Source organism: Notechis scutatus, chromosome 2 (genome assembly GCF_049901735.1).
Source record: "Notechis scutatus isolate UNSWTSFEM ecotype Mainland chromosome 2, rNotScu1.2, whole genome shotgun sequence".
Classification (NCBI taxonomy): Eukaryota; Metazoa; Chordata; class Lepidosauria; order Squamata; family Elapidae; genus Notechis; species Notechis scutatus.
In genome coordinates, this window is record NC_142010.1 from 8,842,660 (window position 1) to 8,855,147 (window position 12,488).

The 12,488-nt window shown below is 42.4% G+C and overlaps 1 protein-coding gene across 1 annotated transcript; it reads left to right on the top strand.

Annotated features, from left to right (window-relative positions):
- The first annotated feature begins 699 nt into the window (after positions 1-699).
- On the top strand, positions 700-8,287 carry LOC148131708 (uncharacterized). The gene is made up of 2 exons (XM_087953275.1): positions 700-879; positions 4,386-8,287. The coding sequence occupies exon 2, from the start codon at positions 4,938-4,940 to the stop codon at positions 6,033-6,035; it is 1,098 nt and encodes a 365-aa protein (XP_087809401.1). The 5' UTR covers positions 700-879; positions 4,386-4,937; the 3' UTR covers positions 6,036-8,287.
- Positions 8,288-12,488: the final 4,201 nt, after the last annotated feature.

Below are 12,488 nucleotides of genomic sequence, written 5' to 3' on the forward strand. Positions count from 1 at the left end.
TTCTTATAATGCTATGAATTGGGCTGCAGCTGTGGAAATGGCATCTGAAGTCTGTTTTCTAGATTTCCAACTAGTTAGCATGTTTGCAAATATTATAACAAATCCTGACATTGACTTTCTATCTTGTAGATCATCAGCCCAAATACTGTCTACAAAGCATTTCAATTCCAATTCACTTGGTGGTGGTAAATGCAATCCTAAAAATCCTAAAAAATTTCTGAAGCAGAAGAAAGGGGTTGGACTGGACTAGTGCCCCTCAGAGCAGCACAAAGAGTAACAGAGGGAGATTTGCCAAAAAGACATCCAACCTAGAATCAATAAGAAATTTCCTTTCAGTGACAACAATCAGTGGAAATGCTTTGCCTCTAGAAGTTGTGGGTGCTCCATCAATGGGGTTTTTAAAGAGGAGATTGGACAGCCATTTATCTGGAACAGAATAGGGTCTTCTGCTTGGGGAGTTGGTCTCTTCCAACTCTATGAAAATCCTTTAAGAACTTCATAAACATTTAGGGCTCAGCACATAGCTAATCTTGACAACCTACTTTAATATCACATTTCACTATTTCAGATGGATCAGTTGCAAACATAGGTTGCTAGGACTCAGCAACGACTTGATAGCATTTGATCAGTGAAAACATCTTACGAAAACATTAGAGACAGACAAGCGTGTTCTTTTGCCTCCTATCGGGAGATGGCAGTCACTTATCAATGACTAGAAAGCCCTTAAAAGGGGTATGTGGTTGAGCTTAAAGGTGTTAAAACCATCGAGTACAGCATTGCTAGAAAGAATCAGGAGCTTCTTCCAGATCACTCATGGGAGGAAGGTGGTGTGCAGAGTGGTTTTTCTGCTGTTCCCAGGGTCGAAGCAGCAGCTGGAAGGTGAGTTGAGGTCAGGTCGGAGGAGAGGCTGGTAGCAAGTAGGGCTGTTGTGTTTCCTCCGGGATGTGGAAGCAGAGAAGCAACTAGGCTGAAGCATATCAGCTGCTGCTACATGTTCCTTCCCTCCCCAAATTTTGAGTCCGATGGTGCTCCAAGCTTTAACAGTGGTGGCTGCAATTTTCTGCTAGTGGGAAGATTTTAAAAATCCTCCTTCAAGTTAAGATTAATTCCTTGGGAACAGCTTCCCTCCAAAAGTTGTGAGTTCTTCATCACTGAAGGGTTTCAAGAGGAGACGGGACAGCAATTAATCAGGAATGATATAAAGTCTCCCTGCCTGAGCAGGGATTGGACTAGAAGACCTACAAGGTCCCTTCCAACTCTCTTATTCTCTTATGGACATGCTGTTTTCTTGGCAACAATATCAGTCTGGTCTTCATCTGCTCTCTTCTGAGATTCCTTTTTTTAAATTTCCATGTATAGCCAACAAGCATGATATTTCCTATTTGTGTCCCATCCATATATTAACCTGGTTCAACTGTGCTTAACTAGCACTTTGTAATATATATATATGGAGATCTTTTTGGGATGTTCAGTTCTATAGGTAGTCCTCACTTACCACTTGCTTACTAGGCCTTCAAACTTATAGTGGCACTGTAAAAGCAGACGTACAGCTTGTCCACAAATTTTGTGGTCATTGTAGCACTTGTTTAGTGACTACACATCAGCAGTTCCTGTGGTTATGAAGATGCAGAAAAAGGACTTGCACCAATAACTGCAGAGGAGGTGATATAAGTTGGTACTGTCATGTGACATAAGACTTCATGATTGGGCTTCTTAGTGAAAATGATGCCAGTCCCAATTATGCTCAATAATGGAGAACTACCTGAACAGGAATGTCATAAGAGGAGTTCTGGGCAATATTTTCTGTCCTTGTTTGGACCTGGGGACTTCCATGAGCAAAACTGGTGCTTCAAATCTTGCTGAGGCATCATTTCATCAATTAAAGCCCTACATCTATAAATTACCTCAGAAGGTTTGACTTTAACCATTTTGTGACATTTTTCAGCCTTGAAACATGGATTTTCTCCATATATACGTTTGTATTTCTATCTCTCTCTGTATATGTATATCTGCAAATGTATAATCTATTCCCATTTCATCCAAATATGCAGCCATGTGAAAAAGAAAGTACACCCTGTTTGAGTTCTATAGTTTTACATATCAGCACATAGTAAATATCATCTGGTCCTTAGAAATCTTAAAAGAAGGTAAACATACCCTCAGATGATCAATAACACACAAACATATTACATCGTGTCATCATGTATTTTGTAAAAAGAAAGCCAAATCAGAGGTGCCGTCATGCCCCCATCGGATCCTGAATCCGCAGAGGAGGACAAGCCAGAACTGGGGCTGACAGAAATTGAGGGGGAGGGCTTGTTGGCTTTGGGGGAATGTGGGGAGGAGCAGGACGAGGCAGCCCGAGATTGTTCCTTTGCCTTGCTGGACTTGTGCTAACACATTTTGCTGGACTACTCGCAGACAGAGGCTGCTGTGTGTGTGCTTGTGTCTGTGATCGCTTTGCTCCAGGACTTGCCAGAAATGTGGGAAGGTTTCAGGAAAAGTTGGAGAATTAAAAGGGAGTTTGAACTCTCAGCTGGCTGTGTGGCCTTCATGCCTTGTCCCAGGTTATAATAAAAGCTATGTGTGAGAAACTGCTAATTGGACAGGTGGTCTCATGTTTGACTCTAGAATCAAAATCACGTGAAGTATTAGCACCGCTTTATAAAGCCTTAGTAAGTCCATATCTAGAATACTGCATCCAGTTTTGGTCATCAAATTACAAAAAAAAATGTTGAGACTTTAGAAAAAGTACAAAGAAGAGCAATAAGTTGATTAAAGGCCTGGAGACTAAAACCTTAAGAACAGTTGTAGGATTTGGGTTTTGCTAGTTTACAGAAAAGAGGGACTAGAGGGGACACGATAGCAGTGCTCCAGTACTTGAGAAAGTGCCACAAAGGAGGCGGGTCAACTTATTTTCCAAAGCACCTGAAGGCAGGGCAAGACACAATGGATGGAAACTAATCAAGGAAAGAAGGAACCTTGAATTAAGGAGAAACTTCCTAACAGTGAGGACATGAACCTGTAGAACAGCTGGCCTTCAGGCCCTGTGGGTGCTTCATCACTGGACATTTTGAAGAAGACACTGGATAGTCACTTGTCTGAAATTATATAGAATCCCCTGCTTGAGAAGGGGGCTGGACTAGAAAACCTCCAAGATCCCTTCCAGCTCTATTCTGATTTTGAATATTTTGGTATAGAGAGGAATTCATAGACAACTCAGTGACTGCAAGGTGGCCAGGTCCTGTGGCTGCAAATCATGCCTTCATCATTGTGCTTGATAGTTGGTGTGAGAGGTTTGTGGTGATAGGTTCTGTTTTGTTTCGTTTTGTTTTCATCAAAATGGCACTGTGCATTATGGCCAAACATCCCCACATTGGTCTCATCCAAAGGACAGTGCTCCAGAAGTCTTGTGATTTGTTCAGATGCAAATTTACAAATCCAAGTCCTTCTGCCATATCCTTCTTACAGAGAAGAGGCCTTCTGGCAACCCTTCCAAATGAATCATACTTGTTCAGTCTCTTTCTAATTGTACTGTTATGAACTTTAACATTTAACATGTTAAACAAAGCCTGTAGAGCCTGAGATATAATGCTTTGATTTTTTGCAATTTCTCTGAGCATTACACGTCCTGAACCTGGGGTGAATTTGCTGGCACTGCCACTCCTGAGAAGATTGGCAAGTGTCTTGAATGTTTTCCATTTGTGAACGTGGAACGTAGAATGATGGAGTTTAAATTGTTTGGAAAATATAACCGTTCCCAGATTGATGGGCAGCAACAATTGCTTCTCTAAGATCCCTGCTGATGTCTTTACTCTTTGGCATCTAATTCACACCTCAGTGCTGGAGACCAGGAAACTCCTACAACTTTGGCTTTTATAGATATAGTCACAATTGTTGATGATCAATTGATCAAGTGCATTTGATCAGCAGCACTGGTTGCTACTTTGCCTCTTCATACCTATGGAAGAAGTAAGGGTGTTTTTGTTTTTGTAAAAAAAATGACATGGGTATAATATGTCATCTGTTGTTGCTCATCTGACATTATATTTACCTATTTTTAAACTGCTAAGGATGAGATTATTTTTACTATGTTGTGATATATAAAATCATAAAGATCAAGAGTGTACTTTCTTCTTCACATAACTGTATTTCATGATAACCCTTTGCAGGGTGAGAATTTGTGATTGACCTAAGTCAACAAGTGAATTTAATGATTGAATGGATATTTGAACTGGAACTCAGTAGTAAATATCATAATTAATGTAAGTGATTATTCTAGCATATTGGCATGTTTGCTTTTTTCATTGTAATGTACACTTTTTCACATTTTCTGCAACCCTTTTATAAACAATAAAAGCTACATTTTCATTTGAATCTTACAGACAAAGATGATGCCAGGAGACCACACTGGACAACTGAGAATAACAAGCAATAGTGAAAAGAAAAACTGGTTGAGGCAGAAATAAAAATATTCTCCATTTCCATCAGAAGAACCACACAATTCTTCTCCTTCCACAGAAGGTCAGAGATGAAGGAAGGAAAATCAATAAGAGTTTTTGAGCTGGAAAAAGTAGAGTATGTGGAACTCAAGGACACAATACACAAAAAAAATCAAGGGAGATTATTTTTCCATTCAGAAAAAGAGGAAAATATCTGGAACTCAGTGGGGAGGAAAAGGTTAATTGTATGGGCACAATGGGCTTAAATCAAAGAACCACTAAACAAGGGATCACACATATTTTTGACCTTCTCAAGAATATCTTGGTGGAAAAACTCCATAGGTGTGCCTATTATGGAAGAAGACTTCAAATTGCAAGTGATTATGCACGGGAGAATCCACTCAGGAGAAAAGCGCATAGAAATTATCTGAATGTAGCAAAACCTTTTGTCAGAACAGATCCTTTTCAGTTCACAGAAGAACCCACCCAGAAGGGATGTCCTACCAATGCTTCCAATGTGGTAAACCCTTTAGCAAAAATGGCAACTTGGTGATACATCTGAGGACTCACAGCAGGGAGAAACCATATGACTGTCCAGATTGTGGGAATTGTGGATATTCCCACCTTGTGAGACACATGAGGACTGAGACAGGAGAGAAACTCTTTGAATGTCCTGTGTGTGAGAAAAGTTTCAGTCAGAATTCTCACCTGGTGAACCATCAGAGGACACACACAGGAGAGAAACCATTTGACTGTCCTGATTGTGGGAAAGGTTTCAGTGAGAATTCCAGCCTGATAAGACACCAGAGGACTCACGCAGTTGATAAACCCTTTGAATGTTCTGATTGTGGGAAAGGTTTCAGTAAGAATTCCAACCTGGTGAACCACCAGAGGACTCACACAGGAGAGAAACCCTTTGAATGTCCTGTTTGTGGGAAACGTTTCAGTCAGAATTCCAACCTGGTGAAGCACCAAAGTACTCACACAGGAGAGAAACCCTTTAAATGTCCTGTTTGCGGGAAATGTTTCAGTCAGAATTACAGCCTGGTGAGCCATCAGAGGACTCACACAGGAGAGAAACCCTTTGAATGTCCTGTTTGCGGGAAATGTTTCAGTCAGAATTCCAACCTTGTGAGCCATCAGAGGACTCACACAAGAGAGAAACCCTTTGAATGTCCTGTTTGCAGGAAACGTTTCAGTCAGAATTACAGCCTGATGAACCATCAGAGGACTCACACAGGAGAGAAACCCTTTGAATGTCCTGTTTGCGGGAAAGGTTTCTGTCAGAATTCCAACCTGGTGAGCCATCAGAGGACTCATACAAAAGAGAAACCCTTTGAATGTCCTGTTTGTGGGAAAAGTTTTGGTCAGAATTGCAACCTGGTGAGCCATCAGAGGACTCACACAAGAGAGAAACCCTTTGAATGTCCTGTTTGTGGGAAAAGTTTTGGTCAGATTTCCAGCCTGGTGAATCATCAGAGAACTCACACAGGAGAAAAGCCCTTTGAATGTTCTCTTTGTAGGAAAAGTTTTAGTCAGATTTCTCATCTAAAGAACCATCAGAGGACTCACAAAGGAGGGAAACCAATTTAATGTTCTGATTATAGGAAAAGTTTCAGTCAGAATTCTGTCCTGGTGAACCATCAGAGGTCTCACACAGGAGAGAAACTCTTTGAATTTCCTGATTGTGGGAAACATTTATGTTACAATTCCAACTTGGTAAGAGAATCGACACAAGAGAAAAACTCTTTGCATATGTAGAGTGTGGGGAAAGTTTCAATGAGAATTCTGACCCGGTGAAATACCAGAGGACTCACACAGGAAAGAAACCTTTTCAATAACCTGATTGTGGGTATATTTCAGTCAGAATTCCTACTTGGTGAAATACCAGAGGACTCACATGGGAGAGAAACCCTTTGAATGTCCTGTTGGCGGGAAAGGTTTCTGTCAGAATGTGAATCTGGAGATATACTGGAGGACTCACAGAAGAGACAAATCTGGATGATGCTTCTGGCATAAATTGTTCCATATTGCCCACATGGAAATGCAAGTGAAGGAAAAGTTGATGAGTTTAGTGAAGGGATTCATTTCTCATCTCTCATTAGGAATGTAGGTGAAAACATATCTCAGAATTAGACTTGTAAGTGGAGAAAAAAGGAATATGGAAAAGGGCTGCCTACCAGTTTTTCGTTATCAGCAGCAATTTCATTTTTGCAAAAGTAGTGGAATTCCTCAAAAAGGCTTTTGGGTGGTGTTTTTTCTATATTGATTATGGAATTCCCACTCATGGAATTTCTGTCTTCTACCTTGGTGTCTTCCATATTTTGAGCCCCAGAATTCCCCAGCCCCCAGAGATGTAGTCCTCTAGATACAACTGTAATGGGGCCTGTCAGTTACGGTTGCATCTTGCAGTGGTTGTTAAGTGAGATTACTTTGCTTAACTACCTATCCCCTTCTCTCCCTGATGAAGCTGTTAAACAAATGTTCAAGATGTTAAGCAGAACAGCGACTACCTCAGGGTTGTGGGAATCTCTTAGAGGCCTAGCCTCCACTACCCCACCTTTTGGGTCCCCACAAAAGGTCCCCACCTATTCCCACTGGGTCCCTCCCAACCCACCAGACATCACAGTCTCCTCCTTCTCCATACCTTTTGAAGATCTCTGAACCTCATGTTGGTGAAGGAAGGCAAGACACATTTGTGGGCTTCATGACTGTGTCATGGAAGCAGCCGTTATTTTGAATGTGTTTGGGATTCATGCCTGGGTCATTCGGGTGACTTGTGGAAGTAGCTGCCATTTTGTCATGCCTGCCTCTGTATCAAAATGGTGGCTGCTTCTGGGTCATTGTCATTAGGACAAAGTATTCTCCAGAATGGTTTCACCAGGATCCATGCATGGGTTGTATTCAGCTCTGTTTGGCTATAGACTGAATAGAAAAACTGAAGACACATGCCTTCTGGGCCACCGTCTCCAGTTCTTCTATTCAGTCTCAGTGGAGATAGACATTTTTAATCTTGCTCCTCTATACTTTATCATAGAGGAGTGCTTGTAGTATTTTTAATTTAGATTTGTAATAGCACCCTAGGCTTTTCAAAAGCCTCGGTGCTTATTACAATCACAAGCCTCTATTCCATCGGCTTTTTCAAGCAAATAGACAGTTCGGAGTTTGCAGAGATCGCTCCCAAAAACCTGGAATAGGGTTTTGGGGGCATTGAAGATGCACCTTTTCCCAGCTGAGCAGCCTGCCCGTATAAGGGAACGCTAAGCAGTCCGAGCACAAAAGGCACCTTTATTCGATTTTAACGCCGAGCGGTTTGTTTATGACGAACAGCTGACGGAGAGACCACTCAGATCGAAAACGAAAAGCCTGTCAGACAGCCTGCCCAAATAAGGGAGTGCAGTCTAAGCAGAGCTGCTATGTTAGCCGCAACGAGGTTTCAGCAAAGGTAAAATCAACTTGGTGATGGTTTAAATTGGCGGGAGCCCCATTTTGTAGTCATTTTCTAGCCAGCTCTAGTGTGCTTCATGACCCGATCTATACCTCTCATAGACAGTTAACCCTGAAAGATTCTGGTTATTGGGCTATTTAATTGTCTTCAAATTGGTGGAATTCTGTCCTGAGGGGCAAAACCTCAGAAAAAAGACAAGAGGTATTTTTCCTCAGCTTTTCTACTCTTATGTGCTGTGTGCCTCATGACTAGAACTCTACTGCTTATAGACAGTTAACCTTGAAAGATTGTGGTTATTGAGCTATTTAATTGTCGTGAAATTGGTAAAACTCTGTCCTGAGGGTCAAAGTCTCAGAAAAAAATATTTTCTTAAAGAATTTAATAAGATGCATTACAATTAATTGTTGTTTCTATTTTTATTTGATATAGTCAGAGTAATGTTACAGTCAGTTATAGACATTGTGGAGGAATCTTCCAACACAATGTCTTCACATCTGATTGCTTCCAATCAACAGAAAGGTAGGGGTAAAAGAACCTGTAAGACCAGAGGATCAGTTCAGGAGGCAGCTGACAAAATCAGGGCCAAGGCCAGAGCTAATAGGAAAACTAAAGCTGATGAGCAGGCCAAGCGTAGACTACATAATGCGTTGGTAAAGTAAGTAGAGGAGAATTCAAAAGAACAAAATGAAATTACTGCAATTAAGTACTCCTAAGGGGGATCACACAAGTCAATCTATTCTACCCCAAGTGGGATCAGATATGGACAATTTGGGCCAAGTAGTTTCTAACATGCAGGATTCTGAACTTCTAGGGTGTTCTTACTTGAGTAATCCAAGACCAATGGCTCCTCCTTTAACTAGATAAGGGCAAATGCAACACACTGAAACAGGAGGGCAGTTAATGCCTTTGGTGGTTCAGCAGTGCTTTACGTAACTTATTGGTCAGGGAATGATGGGAGGACTTCAGACTAACAGTCCAAATCAGGCAGACCCTAGAGTAGATCCCTCCCACCGTAGGATGCATTCCCATTCCCTTAGACAAACACTTATGACCAAAACATGGTCTCCTGATAACAAGCCAAGCTGTGGAAGCAGTCCAAGAAGAGCAACAGGGCCAAGGCTTCTACTCTATGTTATTTCTTGTTCCCAAATCATCAGGGGGATGAAGGGCTATTTTAAACCTGAAAAGACTAAACTCTTTTGTTTTTTATCGTAGGTTTAAGGCAGTGGCCCCCAACCTTTTTTGTGCCACGGCCCAGTACCGGCATCTCAAAATGATCCGCGGCCCGGTACCGGCATCAGCACACATGGCAAGGCGAGCCGAGCGACCGGCCAACCAGCCATCTCCCGCTTCTCCCCGCCACCTTCAACTCCTCCTTTGTACCTTTGTTGATGGGTTTGGGGACGGCTTCGGGACGGTTGCTCGGCTCGCCTTGCCTTGGGTGCTGAAAGAATTCTCGCGCCTTAGTTTTGTTCAAAGCCACACACCCCCTTCGATGAAACTAAGGCGCAAGGATTCCTTCAGGACCCAAACGCCGCTTTCCAACCGGAAAAGCTCACCGGAAGCACTTTCTCATCAAAACAAGATGGCGGCGCCCAGCAAACCGGCAGCCCGGTAGAAAATGTTCCACGGACCGGTACCGGTCCGGGGCCCGGTGGTTGGGGACCCCTGGTTTAAGGTACACACGCTTCAATCTATTTTGAAGAAAGTGAGACATGGGGTCTATTTAGTTTTAATTGACCTTACCGAAGAGTATTTGCATATTCCAATCATACCTGACCACCGCAAGTATTTAAGAATTTGTTACGCAAGTCAACATTTTCAGTATAAAGCATTCCCCTTTGGGTTGGCATTTGCACCCAGGGCATTTACCAAAATCCTGGCAGCTGTAACAGCCCATCTTAGAAATGTTCCAATTAGGATACTGGCCTACTTGGACAATATCTTAATACAATCAGTCCCCCATGAGTTAGCTATTAGAGACTTAACCATCACACTACAAACCTTACAATCTCATGGATTTTCGGTTAATCAGGAAAAGAGTCAGTTTGAACCGTCTACCAAATGTTTACATTTGGGAGCAATAATAGATACTGAATTAGATTTAGTTTTCCTCTCTCAACAAAGAAGAGAGGACATTAAAGTGTTAGCAGCCCATTTCTTTTGCATAAGAAGGGCATCCCCAGCCCAAAAGTCAAAATTACTGGGCAAAATGATATCCTGCCTTGATATAGTGCCATGGGCACAACTGCATTCTCGTGAATTACCTTTTCAGAGACCCATGAAAGGTACCTCTCCCTTCCAAGTCAGATTGCCAACCAAGGTATTAATATCCTTGCTTTGGTGGACCTCTTCAGCATTAGATAAAGGATGCTCCTTTAAAGACAGGGAGTTTACAACTATACCTACTGATGCTAGTAGTCTCTCTGGGTGGGGGGCCCATTGTCGAGACAAGGTAGCACAGGGCATTTGGAAGGCTAATGACCTCAAGCATAATATCAGTTGGTCAGAATTAAGAGCAGTCCATCTAGTTCTCAAGGAATTTTAGGCAATAATCAGGGGACAAGATGTGTTAATCCTAACAGATAATGTGGCACATTAATCGTCAGGGAGGAACACAATCAAAGTCATTACAAAAAGAAACTTCTTGTCTCTGCAGATGGGCAAAGAAAAAAAATGCTCTCAATCAAAGCTGAACATATTTCAGGGAGACAGAATGTCAGGGCAGATTGACTAAGCAGATCTACAATAGATCAGGCAGAGGATGTTGCATCCACTTCCTTTTCAAGAAATTTCCAGCAGGTTTGATCACCCAACATTAGATCTGTTTGCATCTGAGACGAATCATCAACTGCCTCGTTTCTTCTCCAGGTTCCCGTCCCGGGGAGCGGAGCGGGTCAATGCCCTTCGCTGTCAGTGGCCAAAGGGACTCCTTTATGGCTTGCCTCCATTACCTCTCACCTCGGCAGTCATCAGAAAGACCTTACTGCAGAAAGCAGAGATTCTCCTTGTGGCACCATATTGGCCCAGGAGGCCGTGGTTTGCAGACCTAGTCAGTTTGTCAGTGTCACGCCCCTGGAGGATTCCTCCCGAAAGGGTGTCTCTCAGCCAGGCGCCAATTCAACATCCAGAGCCTCAATAGCTTCAATTGGCCATCTGGCACTTGAGAGGAGACTGTTAGAAAAGGTGGATCTTTCCACACAGCTTATTAACACTATACAGGCAGATAGAAGACAACCCACTATTAGGATTTATGAAGCTACTTGGAGAGTTTTCTGTAATTGGTTCAAGGATAAGGGCTCAGTTCCTGGAGAGGCTTCGATCTCCCAGGTTTTATATTTTTTACAACAAGGATTGGACAAAGGTCTTGCCCCAGCAACTCTCCATAGACAGGTTGCAGCGCTCTCATCGGTAATGTCATGTACAAGTTCAAGTTTGTTGTCTCAAGATCCTTTAATTCAGCGTTTCCTTAAAGGGGCAGCAAATTTAAGACCAGGGGTCATTCATAGATTTCCATCATGGGACCTTACCAAGGTACTGCAAGCCCTTACACTTTCACCCTTTGAGCCCTTAAGAACTGACAGCGTACAGCATTTATCACATAAAGTAATTTTTCTAGTGGCAATTATGTCTGCAAGATTGGATCCTACTTTTATACCAAAAGTCAATTCTCATTTCCATAGGGCGCAAGAAATTGTTTTACCAAATTTTTGTCCAGATCCAGCTCACCCTAGAGAGAAACTTTGGCATACCTTAGATGTAAGGAGAGCTCTCCATATTTACATAAAAAGGACAGCTTCCTTTAGAAAGATGGAAGCAATATTTATCTCTTATCATCAAAAATCCTTAGGACAAAAGGTGTTGTCTTCTTCCATAGGCAGATGGATTAGAGCAACCATTGCTAACATTTACAAAGCACAGGGGTTACCTGTCCCATCTCACATCACGACTCACTCAACACGTAGTGCAGCCACTATAGCAGCTTAGAGTACTCAGGCTTCAGTGGAAAAAATACGTAAGGCAACGACTTGGTCCACTCCTTCACCGTTTGTTAGACATTATATACTTGACTCTTTCACTTCCGTGGAAGCAGGGTTTGGAAGGAGAGTACTTCAAAAGGTATTGCCAGAAGATCAGAGTCATTAGGGTTAGAATCCCTCCCATTGGGCATTGCTTTGGTATGTCCCATGCATGGGTCCTGTCAAAACCATTCTGGAGAAGGAGTGTTGGTAAACTTACCTGAGAACGCGCCTTCTCAGATGGTGTAGACAGGATCCAGACCCACCCATTTTCTTAGATTCTGGCAATCATGTTGGGTATTGGACTAAAATTTAAGTTATTATTAATCATGAATGTTATACAAAGATGGGACTCTTGCAGCATATACAAGAAAGCCTCGACTTCATTCAGAACTGGGGAGAGTGGCCCAGAAGGGGTGTGTCTTCAGTTTTTCTATTCAGTCTATAGCCGAACAGAGCTGAATACATCCCTTGCATGGATCCTGTCTACACCACCTGAGAAGGCGCGTTCTCAGGTAAGTCTACCCACGCTTCTTCTGTTCTGCTACCTGAACACTTTGTAAACTCTGTTAAGGAATT

Bases quoted from the DNA above. Each gene is read 5' to 3' on its own strand.
- LOC148131708 (XM_087953275.1), top strand. From the start codon at position 4,938: ATGTCCTACCAATGCTTCCAATGTGGTAAACCCTTTAGCAAAAATGGC.